This window comes from Arvicanthis niloticus, chromosome 25 (assembly GCF_011762505.2).
Source record: "Arvicanthis niloticus isolate mArvNil1 chromosome 25, mArvNil1.pat.X, whole genome shotgun sequence".
Classification (NCBI taxonomy): Eukaryota; Metazoa; Chordata; class Mammalia; order Rodentia; family Muridae; genus Arvicanthis; species Arvicanthis niloticus.
In genome coordinates this window covers 24,457,457-24,472,401 of record NC_133433.1, presented here as the reverse complement: position 1 = coordinate 24,472,401, position 14,945 = coordinate 24,457,457, and the positions used below count along the sequence as shown (strand labels likewise).

The window sequence follows — 14,945 nt, the reverse complement described above, 5'->3', positions numbered from 1 at the left end:
AGGTTCAGGTTCAAACGATGCAGGTCAGCTGGGAGACAAAACCTCACAAAGCTGCTGCAGGCAAGGGCTAGCCTTCTTCATACACCTTTCACAATATGTTCTTTCTTAAAGGATTGATTCCTATTATCTTTATGTATGTGTGTATGTGTGGCGGGGAATGCTTCACATGTATGGGTATCTGAATAGGCGGGAAAAGAGCACTAGATTCTGCAGGGCTGGAGTTCCAGAGAGCTCTGCGTTGGCAAACATGGGTGCTTAGGAATCAAATGCATATCCTTTCTAGCAGCACCGAGGGCTGTTAACAGCTGAGCTATCTCTCTGGCCCCTATCTGTGTTTTAGCACCTTGAAAGCAAAGTATAAATAATTTCATAATTTAACTTCTCAATACATGTATTAATAATTCAGATAGAACTGTTGTTTTATAGTGAAACAGAAAAACCTTGTAAACATGTGCATACCTGTTCAAGTCAACACCGCCTTCATAGGTCAGGGGATGAAACACTGAAGGAGAGATATAAATACTATTGAAAAAAAATGTACATTTAGTTATATATGCTCTGTCCAGAATGTAAGCAACTCAACTTAAAACTGTGTTCAAAAAAATTCATTTTCATTTGTGAACAGATTAATATTCAAACTGAGTAAACACTGGCTTGGGTTATTGTGTTTTGTGGGCAGAGCTGTACTTGGTAGACATGATGGGCTGTTATCTCGTGTCTTCCTCATTAGCGTTATTTCTCCTTTAGAGAAGCATGAGTACTGGACTCCAGGATTTCAGCTCAAGCCCCTTGTTACTAACAGAGAAATAGAGGCAGTAAGCACTGAGGCCGATGAGGCACATGGACTGCTGCTAGCTTCTTCCTGCGTAACTGAAGGCCAACTTTGGCCTTCACAAGCATCGATGTCACTGTTTTATCAGAGATTCTATCTGGTTTGCAGGGTCTGGATGTAGAGCCCAGACTGGTCTTGAGCTCATGTTCTCCCTTCTTCAGCCTCCTGAGGTCTGGGACTCCAGCTTGTTTATCTGCCCACATTCTCACAAGACACTAAGTGAAATGTCAGCCAATATCACATACCATTATGGGCACCTACAGCCTCGCTCCCTTTTTGCTTATATCCAAATATCAGGTCAATCCACTCGTGAAGATGCTCAGACACGTAACTGCTTTCCAAGGCATCCTTGTTCTTCTGGAGAAAGTCTTGGGGACCTATCAGAGTAGACTTCATCAGAATTTTAGGCATCTCTATTATATTTTCATTTCTTGTACCTATTCATTTGTGCATAAAACCTCTCGGAGAGACATGTTTTTTCCTCTTAAAGATATACATATTTCTAATGAGTTTTATTCTTCATCTTACATATTTTTTTCCTGAAAAAATTGGCAGGAACCATTTTTACAACATTTAGATCTGTCAAACATATATCAATCGCCCTACAATGTCAACTCTGCACACTTCTGGCTGGGATAGAAGGATTCTAGCTAAATTAGGTATGTATACTTAAAACTCACAAGCAATACAATACAACAAATAACACCACAACTGCGTTACTGGGGAAAGTATGCCTCAGGAGGCACTCACTTGAGGCCCATGTTGGAAGCTCCACGTCGTCAACCATCTGCCCTCCTTGTCTCTTTCCCAGATCCAACTTCAGACTGTTGACCAAAAAGCTAACGTCTTCATCATAGAATTCTGGAATCAACTGCATGGAAGTATATACAACAGATTTTTTTAATTTTATTTTTTATTTTATATATGTGAGTACATTGTCATTGTCTTTAGACACACCAGAAGAAGGCATCAGATCCCATTACAGATGATTGTGAGCTACCATATGGTTGCTGGGAGTTGAAGTCAGGACCTCATTAAGAGTAGACAGTGCTCTTAACCACTGAGCCAACTCTCCAGCCCCCACCCTCACCCCCCCCCCCCCCCGCAACAGATGTTATAAAGCATTCAGAAACCAAAGCCCCATGGATCACCAGCTTCCTAGGCTACTTACCTCTTTAAAATCCGTTGCACCATCCAAACAGTTTTTCCAGGTTTCTGCAATACTAGACATGAAAAAGAGTGTTGTGCTGATCAACCTGAGCTATGGAGGCAGCAGCAGCAGGCTCTGCTCTGCATCCTTCCACTGACCCCTACTGTTCCAGGCTCTGGTTCTCTAGCTTTTTCATTGACACTGTGTAAGGACCCTTGACCAAAGAGAAGAGTATGGCCCAGGGGGTTGGTGACACTTCACTAGACCACAGGAGAGTGAACCAAGCCCATCCACCCCACATGACCACATGTACACTGCCATGGGAGGTGTACACCTTAGGACACTATTGCAACTGCTTTGTGGTTCCAGAAAAGACCAAACCACAACCATGGTGAGACACAAAGAGATTTTGTTCCCTTTTTGTATTCTGGTAGGGAAATGTTAATCATATAAATGTGTAAGCCAATTTTAATGCTTTTACCATAGCAGAATTATTAAGAAGAATAAAATTTAGGGAGACAAATCTAATTGCCCAATAGAGAATAATATTTTAAGTAAGTTATGGTATATGCTAAAACACGACACAGTGATTTTTAAAAGCATTATTTCAAAATAGTGTGGGAAAAACCTGCTCAGCCTACACAGGTCAGGAGAAAAATGTACATTTAAAAATCTGTTCCTTAACCTGGTGATGGCACATCCCAGCAGTCAGGCAGATCTCAGAATTGGAGGCCAGCCTGGTCTACGGAGTGAGTTCTAAAACAGGGCTACACAGAGAAACCTTGTCTTAAAACAAAACAAGGCTACCAGAAATCTGTCCCCAGGGCTTTAGAGATAGCTCAGTGGTTAAGAACACTGGCTAATCCTCTAGAAGACCTGGGTTGGATTCCTAGCACCCACATGGTGGATCACAACTATCTGTAAATCTAGTTCCAAAAAAATCTTCTGGCTCCTGTGGACACAGTAAACACATGGTATACATACATACAACGCAAGCAAATACTCATATGCATAAAATACAATTAGAATAATTAAAACCATATGTTTTCCTATATACAGACATTATGGAAAAGTTTGAAAGAAATAACTTGTTTCTAAGACAGGGTCTTACTAGGTAGCACAGGCTGTCACAGAACTCTGTACGAAAACCAGACTGGCCTAGAACTCATAAAGATCTGCCTACCTCTGTCTCTTGAGGCTTAAAGGTATATGGCTACAGACCATTCAGGTTTTGTGTTTCTTACCACTTTTGTTTATATCTAGAATTTTTTTTTAAAAAGCATACTGCACATATATAATCAGAAAGTTTTAAAAATGGTAAAGTGTTTGATCAAACCTGTTGAACATCCTATCTGCATTATCAAATCTTCCATTTTGTAGACACAGCATATATTCTGGTGCTAGAGGGGAAAAAAATCAGGATTAAATCAGACTGTAGAGTTATCTGAGAATCCACAGGAAACAATGTACTAGGGCTTTAGAGATGGCTCAGTGGTTAAATACCGCTGATGCCAGCGCTTACCGATCCTAACGAGGTAAAAGAGCACATAGCCTGGAGAAGAGTAGTGGCTTCCATACATGAACTTCGGCTCAGGCATTTCCTGGTATCGAGTCTACAACATGAGACAAACAGCACCGTGTGACTCTGAGAAGGTGGCTGCCTGAGGAGTCAACCTTTAGCAGAGAACCGGACACACTGCATTCCCCATTCCTGTCTTAGGAACAGCAGAGGGCCAGTGAGCAGGCACAGCTGTGACTAGCAGCACTCATGCTGTGCACTCTCATGTTCCAGGTTTAGGGTGTCAATGGTACTGACATCCAACAAAACAGATGTGATTCTGTGTATAGGGAGAGGGTCTGACGCTAAGGTCCTATTCCCCAATTGGTTCTTGCTCTGTCAGTAAAGAAAGCTGTGGGCCAATTGCTAGGCAGAAGGGACAGGGGGGATTTCTGGGTCCCTGGAGGCAGGAGGGAGATGCAAGGAAGGAGACAGAGTTCGCCTTGCTTTGGAGAGAGGAGAACCATAGCAACTATGTAAGATCTCAAAATGGAGTGGCCACAGGCTGCTCCTACAGGCGGGTGGTCAGAGGAGTTTAGCGACTAAAGTGTAGGGTAGGTGAGAGACTGAGACAAGAAATTGGTAAGGGCAAGCTTTTCCAGGTGGGAGACAGTAGCACCCAACAATTGTGCTAAGAAAGCAAGTTGTAAAGGAAAATTTGTGTGTGTGTCTTCTATCAGAGGATTCAAGGGAAGCTGGGAGGGGACTGGTAGCATGGTCACTTCTGGAGCTAAAGGTGGGTAGAGCATAAAAATACACACTACATTTGTACACCTCTTTTGAAATTTATCAAACAATATCAGCACAAGAATAATTCAAGTAGGTCTCCTCCCACTTCCCAAATTAAAGCAAAGCACACGGAAACAGTGGCCACAGCAGCAAAGGGGTGAGGACATCCCGACACAGCGTACCTAAGTCCAGGGACTGAGCTTCATTTACTGAGCAAGCATGGGCCATGACCTGCAATGCTGCTTAGAAGCAAAGAGCCATACACATACCAGCAGTCTCTCCAGCCGCTCCTGATTTAGGGCTCCCACCGGCTTACTAAGATCTCGAAAGGTTGCAGGATTTGACAAATCTGTGAATACAAACACAGTAGCATTATACCAGAACTCTCCTGAAATGAACAAAGTTCATACCTGCTTCTACAAAGTAGTTCTTCTACAAAGAGTTGTAAAAACTAACACACAAACAAAAACAAAACAAAAATAATAAAGCAAAAAAAAAAAAAAAAAAAAAAAAAGGCCCAAACAAAGACAAAAAAAATCTCGAAACAAAACTACATTTACTTAAAAGTAACATCTGCAGTGTGAGATACCTGGAATATAGATATTTTTTGCAACAGGCCAGATGAATCTGTGGGTAAAGACACCTGCCACAGAGCCTGACAACAAGAGTTCAATCCCTAGGACCCACATGGTAGAAGGAGCAGACTGACTCCTATAAAGTTGTTCTTAGATCTCCACATGGGTCCTCCATGGCACATGGACACACCAACCCCAACCTCCAAACACAAGGAAGAAAGGAAGAATAAAAGAAAAGAAAAGAAAGAGAAGAAAGAAAGAAAAAAGAAAGAGAAAAAGAAAGAAAAAAGGAAAGTAAGTCATTTAAAGTTACTTTCTAATCAAAAACAAAGGAAGCCCAATTCCAAATAAAACTTAAAAATAAATTTTAAACCCATATTCTTCTACTGAGTTTTATGCCCTATGTCTGAATTACAGTGACTATTATCTTGTGCCATCAGTAACATTTGAAAACCAAAGATTTGAAAATTAACCAAGAAATACCACCTTATATTACCAAACAATTTGTTAGCACTTTAAATGATAAAGTTCAACTCACTAAATCATTAAAAAGACCTTTTTGTTCATAATACATAATTTAAAAATGTTATGATATAAAATTACAATATTAACAAATTTTAGGAACATTATTTAAGGGAATGAGAAAGAAGTGTTAATGCCATAAAATATGACAGTGTTACTTGTGGTAGTCTTGAGTGCCAGCTTCAGTGGCCTGAGAACACGCTTCTACATGTGTCCTCACTGGAACATGCTTCTTCTACATGTGTCCTCACTGGAATATGCTTCTACATGTGTCCTCACTGGAACATACGTCTACATGTGCTCTCACTGGAACATGCTTCTCCATGTGTCCTCACTGACATTTCCTGAGACCATCAGATGGGGATGAGGAGGTTGCCTTCCTAATGAATGGACTGGACCTTTAATTTAATAATTTGATGTCATTATTGGGGAGCAGTGAGAAGTGGGGGGGGGGGACTTTGGAGAAGGTCACTAGGGACATGTCTTCCAGCCTGTATCATTCTTGACCCTCTGTACTATCTTCTTTCTCTGCTTCCTGGCTGTCATGCTTCCTGGCTCTGCTTGATGCCTCCTTAATATGATGCATGGAACCCTTTGAGACCACGGGCTGAAATCAACCTTTTGTCCTATAACTTGTTTTTCTCAGGTATTTTATCACAGTTACACAAAGCCTGAGTATAGTCACCTCTCAAAATATGCCTATAAATGACTTCCATTTCCTCCTGTGATTAAATGTTCAATGGTAGATGGCTGATTTTTTTTTTTTTTTTTTTTGGTATATAAAATTTCAATGTAAATTTAAAATAATGTGCTAACTTGAAATTTTCAGTGAGAAACTTAAATATTTTAAAACTTGGCACTTACACATAATAGCAAGAAGACTGAATTAAAATTATGCATATATTTTCTATGTATGACCTTCAAGAATGTGTAAATACACATAAGATACTCTACAACATTTGTCCAATATTTTGAAATGGAAATTGTCAATCTTTGGTGAGAAAACTGAAATGAGTCCAAATTTGTCCTATAATGAGACATGCTATAAAAGGAATCACATCTGTGATGGTTTATATATGCTCTGCCCAGGGAATGGCACCATTTAGAAGATGTGGCCTTGTTGGAGTAGGTGTGGCCTTGTCAGAGTAGGTGTGGCCTTGTCAGAGTAGGTGTATCACTGTGGGAGTGGGCTTTAAGACACTCGTCCTAGCTGCCTGGAAGCCAGTGCCCTCCTATCAGCCTTCATATGAAGATGAAGTACTCTGCACCATGCCTACCTGGGTGCTGCCATGTTCCCGCCTTGATGATAATAGACTGAATCTTTGAACCTGTAAGCCAGCCCCAATTAAATGTTGTTCTGATAACAGTTGCCTTGGTCATGGTATCTGTTCACAGCAGTAAAACCCTAACTAAGACAACATCCTTCCCTTTAGAAGCAGTTCCTCACTGGAACCCATGCATGAGAGCACTCACCTAGCTCTGAGCTGGAGTAGTCACTGATTATCCATGGAAACACGGGGTACTGGGACAGGTCATTGCAGCTACGGTCGGCCAGATTGTTGAGGTGGAGCAGGTACTGGTAATTGGAGAGGTGCCCTCGCTGCCACTGCAGCATGTAGCTCTCCGCTGTGTGTTCTGCAGCATGGTGCTCTGAGGGGAGAGGGAACTTGGCAGTCAATGCCCTTCGCAAGGCACTGGCTAGCTTTGACCTAATGTGTCAGAACAAGCCTCCTGAGTGTAGCCCCTTCCACAAACGTCTGAATTGTTCATTTGTTTTCACAGAGATCCAGGTAAAGAAGTTATTAAGTATACTGAACTACCAAGCCACTCCCAGATATGACATAACTTTGCAAATACACAGAATATGGAGTAACATACAAGTATTATGTTGCAACAGATGACAAGTCCACAGTGAGTAACAGTTCTACCGAATGTGCTGGGTTTTGACAGTTTTAAGAACCATGGCTACTTGCACACACTTCCCCCACATTTTTTATGAAACCAGAACAAAGCCATATGGAGTTAATTAACATTTTTTTTAGGTTCTGAAGAGGTGGGCTACTGCCAGTTTATCAGCTACATGTTCTCTATGCTCTAAGAATGACAAAACTCTAAAGAAAGAGGGGGATTTTGCAGCAGGACTAAGTGTCAAACCAGAGCAACCCAGAAGGCCAGTGTCCCTGGAAAAATGGCCTCTTAGTGAAAACTTTGGATTTAGAAAGGCTGGGATGACTCAACTTTCCCACAAAGAAATGCATCTGCCATTTTGTTTAGAAAATTCTGCTTTTCTGAATCTAAACTCTTTCCTGGATGTATCAAACAACTTAGCTCATATGCTGTTTTGCTATTTATGTACCCTGACTTTTTACCAAGTTTCTAATTAACTACCAGGAAAGGCTTTAAAACATGAAACATTTATTTTAGCTCTTGGATCCTTTGGGAAAAGCGTGAACAATCTCTGAAGTAAGCTTAGACTCTGAAGGGAGTGGCGACTGGAGAGCAGAGGGAGGGAGTGGCTTTGGCAGAAACCTTAGCATTCACCTACACACAAATATCCTCTCCCACCTTAAAAAACCCTCTGGTTTGGGTATTTACAAATTAAAGCATGACGTGACTGAACATAAAAACACAAGAGTAGACTCTTTGTAACTCACTCAAGTTGGAGGTCATTAAAATACGGACATATTTAAACACATTCATCAAGAGCTTTAAAAACACACACATGAACTATTACCAAAATAAATTCACACTTCTCTTGTTTTTAAGATATTATATCAGAGAACAAACAAGAATAACTATAGTGAAGTGATGTCTGTTCTCTTATTTGCTGTCCCAGCTTCTTAGGTGCATAACTACCATGAATAAACAAACACAAAGAGGCCAGCAAACCTAGGTACGTGGCAATATAAAAGTAGAGGTCATCTCTGTCCTGAGGCTCATAGAACTTCAGGTATATGTCTGAACACAGGTCGTCTTCTGTGCAAAACACTTCCAAACCCTAAAGATCCAGAAAGAATAAAACAAATAGCACCATGTTCATCCTGAAATCATACAAGTGCATAATCTTAAAAGTCAGGTAAGCATCTATACACTTGAACTTTTGACCTTGATTACATTTACAATTTGATTCAAGGATATGTGTCCCTATATTCATACGTGTTATCTTAAAACTTCTTGCAAACTATGTAATTCTCTTTGGTACCAAATCTGTTACTGATTATCTCTTCTATGAATGTTTAAAATTAGATGACCCATCCACTCACATCTCTTTCTTGGATATAAATGTTTAGCTTTCTTGTACATATTAAATAACTATGAAACATATCAAATTAATAAGCAAATAGCCCATTCGATTATGGTTATTTAAAAAAAAAAACCCTATGAGCAATGTTTTCTCAGCACTTAGGAGGCTGATGCAGACCATCAGCTCTGGGCCATCTGGTCTGTCCTGTAAGGCCAAGTCTCAAGAGAAAAGAAAACAATAAGCTTCGTGGGCTTCATTATGCTGGAAACGTACGACTGGATAAGACAGCAAGGAGCGCCCAGGTGGTCCTGGGTTCAGCCTACTGGCATTAGCTAGGGAAGTTAGGAAGTTAATCCTGATTCACAACTGCTTTCTGTGTCTGTACAGCAGCTGTGATGGACGTGAGGGAGACGAACCAATGGGAATTCCGCCACTTTGCTGACTGCTCTCCTATAGGAAGAGCACAAGATTCTAACAGTATCTGTTCTCCTTGATTTTCTACCAACATTAGAAATCGACAGAAAATACGTAGCAAAGTGCTTGAAGTTCACAAATACAAGGTACAAAAATGAGCTAGTTATACTCTGCAAGAGAAAATGAATTTATATTGATGTCACTTCAAAACACCTTGGAATCATCTACTCTGTGGTGATTAATTTCTAAGGTGCATTTGTGAGACAAATGTACGTGTGGTGTGTGCATAGTGAGGGAAGTGGTGGGAAGAAGAGCTGAGTGCTTCAATGGTTGTCTTTCCTTTTCCTCTTTCATTGAGCTCAGAGGCTACAGTAAATGCCGTGGCTGTACATCTGTGCTCTCTTGTAGTACTAAAGGACTTTAGGATCTTCCCAGTCTCACTCTGAGACCCAGCTGCAGTGGGCTCGAGGTGAGAGGGATGCTGGACTGCTCTGCAAACACTGTTCTAGCCTCAGGCCAGAAGCTCTGAAACTTCAGGAGTAAGACGTTTAAGAACCCTCTAGTCTTTTTGATCTTTGAAAGAAAATATTTTCTGCAACAGAACCTTTTATTTCCAGAAAAGTTATTCTTCTATCAAGTCTAGCTTTCACATGCTCACATACAGCACTTGAGATTTCAGGCCTGTGCAGGGGCCTATAAGTCAATCAGCTGCTACACTGCAGGCTCGACCCCCCCCCCCCCCCCCACCCAGGCAACTGAACTCACCAAAGGCATGAGGCCGTGCCTCCTTTTGTAAATGCGTCGGACATCCTGGAGTGTTATCTGGACCACAGGTTTCTTTAAAAAGTACAAAGATGGTGTCAAGTGTCACCATTGTAACTCAATTAAAAATTGTTCATTTTTATGTTACAGTAGGAAGGGAAATATCCACAATTCTTGCCTTCCCAGTGTGCTGCAGGGAAACACCTAGAAGAGATCTTGGACAAATCATACCTGGCTTCACATTCTGCAGGGACAAGTTCCTAACACTGTCAGTAATCTCAGATGTTAATGGTACCTTCATCTTTCAAGTTTCATAACGGTTACTGTATAGTGTGGAACATTCAGGAATCAGCATAAGTAACAATTCAAAAAGTTTGCTCTTTTAAAACATCATCTGTCTGTCTGTCTGTCTGTGTACCTTGAAGTGCATACATACACATATGTATGTAAGGCTACATGTATTGTCACTCATATGTAAGGCCAGAAGGGATCATCAGGTGCCCTCGGCTCTCTCTCCACATATCTTTTGGGGCAGGGTCTCTCCCTGAACCTGTCTCCACCTGTCTCTGAGCTGTGGTCACTGGTATGCGTGGGATGCCATGTGTTCTGAGGGTACCAGGATTCTAGCTCTGGTCCAGATGACTGGGCAGCACATGCTCTTAACTACTGAACCATTGCTCCAGCCCTGAGTTTCTCTAGGGTTTGCTTTGTCCTAACATCTTTTTTTATTTTAAAGAATTATGTTTTTCATTTCCTTAATAGTACAGAGTATTAAAGCTCATAAATTGAAACTTTCTTTTTTAAAGAAAAAAATTTGATTCTCTGGAACTTGAAAACAGTAGTAAGAGAGAATCAAAATTAGAAAATGTTGTCTGCTTAGATAAAGGCCAAGCTTCTACATTCCTGCTCGCAGGTGACAGGAAGGCCAGGCTATGCAAGAGTGAGGAAGCCTGGCCAGGGCTGGGAATAAACATATGTGCACTATGTCCCCGAGGCTGTGGTGACATACAGCTTCTGCAAGGTCTTGAGCAAAAATAGTCATAGCAGTAGTAGCCAGTGTCAGAGAACACCATGCCAGCCACCTGTCATGTCACTGCAGTCTTTGCTCAGTATGTGCCACCACCTAGTGGACAGAACTGTTATGACACCATGTCTGAGGGGTTTATAGCCAATGACCAGGCTGAACTATTTCCAGAGCATACTCTTCCACAGAACACATCCCCTATGGTTAAGGTGCCCTGCAAATGGCACAGCTGTGTGGCCAGAGGGAGGGGACTTGTCCTGCTCTCGTGGCTCATTCAGAAAAAGAGTGTCTCTGGATAAGCATCAAGTCCTGACTAGTGTTAGTGTAGAGATCTGATTTATGTTCACTTCCTGGCACAGTTCTAGGTCTAGCGTTCTTTTCAAAGAGAAGATGGTTTCCTAGATGGTGGAAGGGGTCCTACAGCTCCAGACTGTGGCATCTTACATGACTCCACACCGGCTGTGAGAACCTTACGCCATCACTCAAGGAAGACAGAGAGCCACTGTCTGCAATGCAGGGTAACAAGCAGCTCCCCCAACCCATGCTTACACACAGGCAAGTGCACATAGAGGATCAATTTCTCATTCACCACAGCACTTCCTTGGTGTCTTTTCCTGTGCTTCCTAACAGAAGGATAAGTCTCTCTTGACTCATCCATAGTCAGGAGGGATGGACTTTCTTTACATGTTAATAATACTAGGTCCTGCAGAATGGCTGAAATTCAGGTGAGTGTGCACCTGACTCCGACTACACAGGGCACTAGGAAGTCACACTGCTACACAGAGTTACCAGATGACTTTGACCAGCCCCAAGATGTGAGGGCACAGTAATTATCATGTCAGGTTCCTGGAAAATCTAGCTGAAAGACAGAAGCAAGCATTGCACATGGCCCTGTGATCTACGTACCGGGTACCCGTTGAGAGGCTGGAAATACAGGTTGGTGTCTGTAATGCACACATGCCCGGGATTTGTCACCAGAGGCGTTACCATCTCTGCTTTGCACTCCATGTGCAGCTTTTCAGAAACGCTTTGGAACCTGCAAAGATGGTTTGCAGCAAAAGTAAGAACTGATGTACTGCCCAGGCTTAATCACAATGTAAATGTGCTTGCTTATCTGTCTAAACACTGCAATTATGAAGTGGCTGCTTAAATAAAGTTGACACGCTTTCAAATGGCATAATGAAGGCCTGGCTTTTTTATTAATTGAAGAGCTTACATATCACAGAAACAAATATCTCCCAAATGATCAGTCCTGAAGCTTGTTCTCTATCCATGTGACTTCCTACTTTCATATGGTTAAGACCTACTTTAGAGCTGAGAGCCGCAGTGTACACCTCTTATACCAGCACTAAAGAGGAGGCTGAGGCAGGAGCTTGAGCTACAGAGAAATAACCTATTGTTAGCACACTAATTTTATCAGGGTTAGAACACATAGGTGCTTTTAGGTCAGTTTCATTTCTCCATATAAAACCACTCAAGGATGCCTTTTCTACTGCTAAAATGCTTAACTAAAAAAAAAAAAAAAAAAAAAACCTCCATTTCTGATTTATTAATTAAAAAAGCAGTGTGGAAACAACTAAATTATCAATATTTTAGGGTGATTACTTAATTGAATGACTGGATTAAAAGTAAATCTCAGCAGAGAAGTGCAGCTCGGTGCTAGAGCACACACGTTTCATGCAGGAGCCCTGTCTCAATGCTGGCACTGAGATAAGTAAAGAAAGAAATCTCTTAATCCCAGGACATGATGCTGGCACAAACTTTCCTCTAACTGGAAATGTGAAAACTTGAAGAGACCCCTGAAGTCCTTCTGAGTCCTTAGAACCAATCAGAAACCTGAGAGTGCAAACATATTTAAATGGCCTTCACTTGCAAGAGGGAAGAACCAGACCAACAGGTCAGAGGCAGGAGGACGGCAGTTTCACAGGTGAGACAGTCTGCAGGCTTGGACAGCTCCAGTAATTCTACAGTCATCGCTGTCACCTTTATTGTATCTCTCCAGCAAATGACAAATGAGTCAACAAAGCACAACAACGCTCTACGCCCTCAGAAGGATCCTCAGCCAGATGAAAGGGAGCCACTAATGCAGGCAGAGACTGGAGAGCTACATACATTTCCTGCCAGGAAGCAGGAAATAGTCACTGAGTGAACATGTATTAAAACACCAGAAGAGTGAAACACAAAACATTTTCTGATCAAGTAATATTAATAACCAGGAACAGAAAGATAACTACAAAATTCCCAGCTGTGTGAAAACTAAGCAACATACTTCTAATCGCCTATGGGCAAAAGAAGAACTGGCAGCGCTAACTACAAAATGGGTGATTGAAACAGGTCCTGGAGCAGTTCTTTAGCAGGGACCTTTTAAGATGAAGTGCTACTGTAACAAAAGAAAGTCTGATGGCCGCTCCTGCGGCCTTGCTCCTAGCAGCTACAGGAAGCCTCCTTTGCTCTCTATAAGCTGGAGAAAGAAATCAAAAGAGCAGACGTCAGCTTTAAATAAAGTGAAAGACTAGAAAACTAAGACAAAGTCATTACTTGAGGTTGATAAGACTGGTAATCCCTTTGCAACATTGACAAAGGAAAACGAGGGAACAAAAAGTCTCACCACAAGGAAGGGACAAGGAGGCACTACTACAGTCTGCTAGCATTAAGAAGACATGCTACCATGGGATGGCTCAACTTCTCTCCCACATGGTGGCAGGAGAGAAGTGACTTGTGAGACTTGTCCTTTGACTTTCACATGCAGACTACCCCCAGATACATAAATAGGTTTTTATTTTATTTTTTTATTTTACAAATGTTAAAGGTATCTAAGAAACACACGTGGTCCATGGGTCAGATAAAATGTACACATTATTGAAATATGCAATTTATCAAAACAGATATAAGAAGCAACTTGCAAATTAATAGTCCTGCATCTAATTTAAATAATAAGACCAGGGCTGAAGAAATGGCTCAGCAGTTAGGGCACTGCTGCAGAGGACCTGGGTTGGATTCCCAGCACCCACATGGCTGCTCACATTCATTTGTAACTGCAGTTTTAGGGAAACTAAAACCCTCTCCTGGGCTCTCCAAGGTACCAGGAATGCACATGGTAAACGGACACACATGCAGGCAAAACAGTCATAGATATTTTAAAACAAACAAAAGACAACAACAACAAAGCATAAAGAAGTAAGAAAAGCTGGTGTGCTGGTCTGACTTACACCACAGTGCTGAGGAGACGGAAGGAAAAGAATTGTGAGTTTCAGGCCAGTTTGAGCCACATGGCAAGACCCCTCTCAAAACAAACCAACAAGCTGCATTAAGTACCATCTCTAAGAATACAGTACAGTTACACAGCTTTACCTACAAATTATAAAACTACTGTAAGAAAAAGTATCTTGTAAACACAGGATCACAGCAAACATGGGAATCCATTCTGTGAGGTCAAGAGATCATTGTACCAAAACAAATATTCGAGAATGACAGAGCAATGTCCCCAAGTAGATACATGCAAACACATTTGACTAAATGCCAGCAAAGCAACAGAGAGGGTCACACACTGTGCTCCTAAATAATAGTTTTACATAGTTCATTTAACACTAAAAAAATCAATATAATTTACAATATTAACAGAAGAAATGATCTCTATAAGTACAGAAAAAATTACAAAATTTTGTATCTTTTTAGTGAAAAAAGTTTCACCAAACTAAAAATGAGCGTCCTCGCTGTGACAATGAGTGCTTATGGAAGTCTTCAGCCAGCACCACTCCGTGAGAAGTCATAGAGCCTCCTCCTCAATATCAAGAATAAGGCAGGACATCTGCTTCCAAGATATCCACTAACAAGGTTGTACTGTGAGACAGCAAGTAGAAAGTAATCAGAAATTTCTGTGAAACCGCCTTTCTCCAGAAATGATTAAAAAACAAATACAAAAAAAAAAAAAAAAAAAAAAAAAAAAAAAAACACCTAACCAAACTAAGAAAAGCAAACAAACAAAAAACATCTAGGGTTCTCTTATGCGTGAATTTAGAAATGGGAGGGTACGCAACCAATATAAAAAAGGAATTTATTACATTTCTAAGCCAGTTATAAATATTTGGGAAAGAAATGGAATCAAGCAAATACATAGGAATGTATAGGGACACAC

The 14,945-nt window shown here is 41.2% G+C and overlaps 1 protein-coding gene across 3 annotated transcripts in view; it reads right to left on the bottom strand.

The window, feature by feature from the left end:
- The window catches only part of Nsmaf (neutral sphingomyelinase activation associated factor), a 55,736-nt gene that overhangs the window by 19,152 nt on the left and 21,639 nt on the right, over positions 1 to 14,945 (bottom strand). For all 3 annotated transcript variants that reach the window (XM_076924238.1, XM_076924240.1, XM_076924239.1), the window contains 11 exons: positions 11,717 to 11,846; positions 9,790 to 9,861; positions 8,256 to 8,364; positions 6,840 to 7,016; positions 4,539 to 4,618; positions 3,505 to 3,595; positions 3,319 to 3,382; positions 2,004 to 2,055; positions 1,583 to 1,703; positions 1,078 to 1,209; positions 460 to 502 (listed from right to left, as the gene is read on the bottom strand). In XM_076924238.1, the coding sequence (XP_076780353.1) occupies positions 460 to 502; positions 1,078 to 1,209; positions 1,583 to 1,703; positions 2,004 to 2,055; positions 3,319 to 3,382; positions 3,505 to 3,595; positions 4,539 to 4,618; positions 6,840 to 7,016; positions 8,256 to 8,364; positions 9,790 to 9,861; positions 11,717 to 11,846 (1,071 nt within the window). The remainder of the gene's footprint in view (positions 1 to 459; positions 503 to 1,077; positions 1,210 to 1,582; positions 1,704 to 2,003; positions 2,056 to 3,318; positions 3,383 to 3,504; positions 3,596 to 4,538; positions 4,619 to 6,839; positions 7,017 to 8,255; positions 8,365 to 9,789; positions 9,862 to 11,716; positions 11,847 to 14,945) is intronic.